We start from the raw sequence: 6,170 nt of genomic DNA on the forward strand, positions 1-6,170 counted from the left end.
CATAAAATGTCCATCCATCGCCCACAAAAATACCCAGCCCTATTAAAACAGAAGGGAAAACACTATGCTAAGTTTTCTCTGCTACCTGTGCAGCCAGATTTACTGATATTCCTAGGATTAATCTGGCATCAATGATGCCGGGAGGTGGAAGAGGAAAGAAACACTACATAGGTGTGTTCATTTGAGTTTGACTAGGAATACCAGGGAGAGAGGTGACTGGAAGAGAGAGAAGAAAATCAGCCCTAGCCCTGCCCCGAGGCAGCAGGGGGGCAGGCAGGGAGTAGCCCCAGCCCAAAGTGGGGGCAGGTGCAGGCCTCTGTCCCTCCCTCCCCACCTGCCTCCCTCCCATCATTCTTGACTGGCAATTTGCTATTCTTCCAGTATAAGAACCCATTTCCTTTGTTCATATCTTGGCAAAACTTTAACCACTGAGCTAAAATATTCTATGGTGGAAATTTAGCATGGGCTGAATTTGTCTGGGAAAGTTTTAAACAAATGTTTCAGGCATTACTGTGAATGATGCAAGCAAAAAATACATTGTTTTGTCCGTGTGAAATTCTTGAAAATTTTTCTTTCAAATATTTTAGCATGAGTATGTTTTCAGCAGGAACTCAAAAAATGGCAGAGGTGGGCCTATGCCCTCACATTTATGATCCATCCAGTTTTGGCAAATTAAAGGAATTCTTGAAAAAAAAAAAAAAAAAAAAATATGGCAATTGCATATGCCCAGTAAAGACTTCTGAGGCTTTGATAGCTAAACATCTTTGAAGAGACTATTTGAACTGCTCAAGGACAATTTTCTTTCAGTTCCTAGTCCTGACTAGAGCAGTAGTTCTCAATCTCGATAGACTCAAAGCTCCCTTCACAAAATGTCAGTTTTTAGTTTTTACTTGATTTTGGACTTCAGAAAATAGAGTGATTCTTCTGTTACAAAAAGATCAGAAAGATCACAGCAGGTCAGACTGCTTTTAATACTGTGGATTCCTATTTGAAACCTCAGGGTTTCTCCTGTGAATCCTGTTTGCACACCTAACAGTGTGTACCCCACAGGACCCCAGAAAGGATCTCAGGGCATGCATTCATCACCAACTCATAGGCACTGTGTGTGATCAGAATATGCATGCATTATCCCCAGATAACAATCAAGCATGTCAACTTCCCTCATTTCCTACTGGGGTTGAGGACAGGCTGTGAAACTAAAAGGAGCTGGTCTCTAGTGTTTGCAATGAATCACAGGTAGTGAAGAGGAAGAAGCCATGCAATTTAAATTAAAAAAAAAAACAAAAATATTACTGAGGTTGCAAACTCAAGCACTCAAAATTTAGCAAGAGGCAATATTAAGGTTACTTGTGCAGTACTGCTTCCTGCCTTCCAGTTCACATGCAGTATGATACAGTCTAATTCATGGGCGGGCGATTATTTTGGGCAGAAGGCCATTTACTGAGTTTTGGCAAGCCATCAAGGGCCACATGACACGCAGCCAAGGGCAAATAAATATTAATTTTCTAAAATTTTTAGGGGCCCCGCCGGCTGGATAGAATGGCCTGGCAGGCTGCACCCGGCCCGTGGGTCACATTTTGCCCATGCCTGGTCTAATTACATAACTGGATACCATTTTTCCTACAAGACCCCCATCTCATTCACCACACAAGATATAGTGCTTGATTACTGAGCAAACTTTCAGTATTTCAGTTGTCTCCTGTATGGCGCTGGGTCTCTTACTGTTTGCTAGTCAAATGCTGATTTTGGTACAGAACTACATTATAGCGATATAGAATCTGACTTTTTTGAAAATATTACATCGAGTAAAGCCTCTTGGGTAAAGCAGGGGTGTAGGTTGTAGGCAGTTTTGGTCTAAGGACATAGGCAGATAAGGTTCTTTGGGTAAATCTCCAGTATAAATATACTTATTGTTTAAGTGTTTAACATTTCACATCCCTAATTTGAGCCATGATTTTTTCACAGCACTTAATGTTATCTAGCACTTCATATTTTCTAGTACAGCTCCCAGTGGCTTCAGTTTCAGTTGCGAATGCTTCCGCATGACAGACCCAACAGGCTCAAGTTGGATATCTAAAAAATGAGGAAGGAACACACAATTAATGAGCACCTCTGATCATGTTCAGTGAACTCTGTGCAAAAACCAGTAAGATCCAATTCTCCACAGAAGTAGTCAACTGTCTTAATTATGTGCTCCTTCCTCTCTCATTGCAAGTCTTAGAAGCTGGAAGATGTGCAATGATTACACCAAATGAAACTATGGTCCTACAATTTCTTGTGCTATATAGGCCTGTTTCATCCCTAGACCAGACTCATTTGGAGCACAGAACAAGCCCTTGGAAAAAATAAATAGTATGATTTCATTAAATGTTGTACCATAGTACATATATGCACACACAAGTCAAATTAAGATTATACAGATAATTATGGCATTTCCTAACTTTTGAGTGCTTGAGATAGAACATTGTTAAGGTTGCTTTCTACACGTTTTTTCTAAATGAGAGTATGTATGATACCATACAAATCTGACCTTGATATTTCTGATATGTTCATCACAAAACAATGTATTCCTGCTCCCCAGCCAAACTCAGTTTCATGGAAAAGGGCTAGATTCACACTAGTAACTAAAAGAGGCTTAGGGGAAAAGGTGCTTCCAACAGTATGTTCTCAAGAACACAACAGGCATTTCTTTTTCTGTGCCTCAGTTTAGTGTAGCATTTGGCAAAAGCACTGTGGAAATAAGCAACTGGAGCCCCAAATACAAATGAAGCCCTGCAGCCAAATGCTCACAGTGCAACATGGGACCAGTGTTTAAACTGTTTGTTATACTTAAGATGAAATACAAAGCAGAAACTGAAGTGAAACTCAAATGGATATTACCACCTACAACAGAACATGCATCGTTCGCAGAGGCTTTAAGATGACTCAAAAATATAAATGGAGAAGATTGTTAGCTGAGACAAACTGAAGACAATAGGCTATGAAAATATGTAGCTGGAGGACTCATTGAACATCTTCATTATTTTCATACATAGCAGTTTATACAATCTTCGTAAGAAGCATCAGAAAAGCAAAACATGGCTGTCTCATTCTTCAATATCAGTGGCCTTTGACCTTTTTAAGTATGAGATCACTTTTTGAATTGAAGTGCAACCCAGAACCTACTGCGCGCCAACCCCCCCGCCCCAAGCAAGTCAGTCTGTGGGGGAGGGGAGGGAAGGGATGGAGGGAGGTGGGGCAGATCAAGGCCCCCCCACAGGGTGAGGGAAGGAGTGGGGCAGAGACAGTGGTGAGTGGGGCCCCGGCCAGGCCAGGTGGTGGGAAGATCAGAGCCTGGGCAGCTCGTCCCACCACCAGCTGGGCAGGGGGCATGGGGCACAGCTCACCCCAGTGGTGGGATGCATGTGGCGTCGTGCTGTTCCCAGAACAGCTACAGTTAGGCTTGGAGTGCAAAGCCCAGCACCACCCCATGCACAGATGTGGGGGGGGGCATATGCCCCCTGGGCCTCTGTCAGAGTGCGCACAGTGCCGGGAGCCCCCCGCACCCCTAGATGAGCTGCCCAGGCTCCAATCCACCCGCCAGCCAGCCCAGTTGGGGCCCCCCCTCACCCAGTGGCAAGGGGTGTGGCAGGGCGTGGAAGGGGATCGTCCCACTCACCCAGCCCGAGCCTGGTGGCAGGGGGTCACGGCTCAGCCCAGTGGTGGGACACACATGGCATCGTGCCGCTCCCAGAGTAGCTGCAGCGCTGTATCTCAGTCTGTGGGGGCTGAGCACACGCATGCATGTGCGCTTATTTCCGCCAGACTGAGATCAACTGCCACAAGGCTCTGCGATCAACCAGCTGGGTTGGTGACTACTGTTCTATATGATGAGACTCAGGCAACTAAAGTGAATCTAAGCAGACTCGTTTTACTACATGATCTAAAATGCACAAGCCCAGGTAAAAGCAGAGGCAAACTAGACTTTTTTCCCCCCATATTAACAATGTTATAGGCTGCTGATGCAAAGATAACAGTAACAGCATTATTTTTCTTGATAACATCATTTTGAAGGAAATATAATGGAAAATGAACCATATACCCTAGCCAACATGCTTCTAAAATTTTCCCATGCACAACCACTTCTTACCAACCCTTAATTCAAGGCTATGGAAAATGTTTTAGCAAAGCCTGTCTGCAAAGTTCACTAGAAAATACAAATTATACTCTACTATACAGTACGAATGTACTTAGTATCATGTTTCCGATACTAAGAAAAGTCAGATTATTTTAACACTAGAGAAAGTAAAGATATTTTAATAGGCAGTAGCTGCCTATTAAATGATTTCTTTGAGAAGACTAGTACGTAGAAAAGCCGCATTCTCTTTTATTCCACGGTAAACCATATGTATGGACTATACTATTACAACTTAGTACCTTCTCTCTATTTTTCATACATGTATTTAAAAAAAAAAAAAATGAGAAAAGTAAGTTACATTCATAATCCTCTGCATTTTAACAGGATACTGCCATCTGATAATGAGCTGGCAAAGAACAGTATTATATATTGGCTCCCTTAAAAATGTACATTATTGCACCACTTTCCTGGAAGAGGAAGGACTCAAGAACCATACATGTTTAAGGGAGGAAATACAATATTTACCTGTATTTTTGTTCACAGATAACCTTGGAGGAGTATTTGCGTCCTCTGATTCTTCTGATGAGTGAGCCAAGAAGTCATGAAGCTTCTGTACCAGGGTGTCCAGCTTGCTTTCACTGTTAAAATAATAAGTTTACCTTGAAGTTACCCTCATCATGCTGTAATAGATTCATTGAGATATAATGAAAGTTTGAAATGAATGTTGTTTGTTCTCAAAAACCTTGTATGCATAGGGGAAAAAGAGGAACTGAAGTGTTTCCGAAGCAGAGGTGTCTTCAATCAAACATTGATTTCCAATATCAAAACTAAGCAAAAACTCAAGTTAACCCAAAATGTGTATAAACAGATTTAGCAGTGAAATGGGTTGGCACTTAGGACTAGGTTAACAATAAAACAAACAAAAATATTTAATTAAAATATGATTTACAAGAAACTTTATTAGAGTAACACAACACTGTTCATTTAAAAAATAACATTAAGTTAAAGGTTAAGCTTTATGCTCAACTATAAACTTCCTGTCCTAAATCATATATAAAAATAGGAAGAGGAAATCTGGTTATATGAATAGCAGCCTGGGGATACAGAACTCAGCAAAAAATACTAGAAGTGTACCTCACTGCCTAAAGAAAAATATTTCATACAGATGTACAGAATCTTAAGACGTATCTACATGCTCATACCAAATCAGCCACCCAGTTATTTAGAGTACCCTACAGAAAGTAATCAGCAACATTCATCTAGTCAAAAAAAATAAAATCTCCAATGGTCTAGGATCAGACTATTAGCTAACAAACCAGCACTGCCATCAGAATTGTAATCAGACAGTTTTACAGAACAGAAGCCATGGGTCATCTCATCCCTCATGCATATACACCATTTACTTAGCTATAAGACAGGCCCTAACTTAGCAACAATTATTGTCAGCGTTCCTTGCCAAACACTACCTTACACTACCTAAAGAATACGTATTCTTCTCAGAACACAGATCTCGTTCCAACTTTCTAGAGCCTCCTGAGCCAATATGCCCTTTTCTAGCTATTGGTACTTGAGTCAACTTGATTTTTTTTAAACTACTTTCAAGACATTTTGATGGAACATTCTAATTAGAAGTTTTTTGCTCCACTATGTATGGTTTAGAAGCTTAAGTCCCCATATCTAATCTATTCCCTTCTTTCTGCACACACAAGTTATTTATGTCAAATCTACTTGTGCCTTTTTAATTCCTATTTCCCCAGTGCTGCTAATGCAAAATTACTCACTTTAGGTCCCAAGAAACAACATGGTACAGATTCTCCTCAGTGATGTCATCATCATCCCAATGCAATGAACTACCACCTAAACTAATGATCAGAAATCCTAGTTGTTCCTGATTAAAATAAATAAATAAACCCACAAATTCCCTGGTAAAAAAGTTGCAAATGCTCTGTTAAAACCCCCCAAATCCATTATTAAAAGGCCACCTACAACCCTGCTGGTATCCCCAACTCCCACCCTACAGCCCCTGGTCCTGCTGGTGCCCCTCACTCTCCCA

General features: G+C 41.2%; 1 protein-coding gene across 3 annotated transcripts in view; it reads right to left on the bottom strand.

The window, feature by feature from the left end:
- Window positions 1-6,170, bottom strand: part of ATRX (ATRX, chromatin remodeler) — a 211,655-nt gene that overhangs the window by 181,343 nt on the left and 24,142 nt on the right. For all 3 annotated transcript variants that reach the window (XM_019521505.1, XM_019521507.1, XM_019521506.1), the window contains exon 2: window positions 4,643-4,755. In XM_019521505.1, coding sequence (XP_019377050.1) covers window positions 4,643-4,755 — 113 coding nt within the window. The remainder of the gene's footprint in view (window positions 1-4,642; window positions 4,756-6,170) is intronic.

The sequence above is a fragment of the Gavialis gangeticus genome, unplaced genomic scaffold, assembly GCF_001723915.1.
Source record: "Gavialis gangeticus isolate Ggan-Ray unplaced genomic scaffold, GavGan_comp1, whole genome shotgun sequence".
Classification (NCBI taxonomy): domain Eukaryota; kingdom Metazoa; phylum Chordata; order Crocodylia; family Gavialidae; genus Gavialis; species Gavialis gangeticus.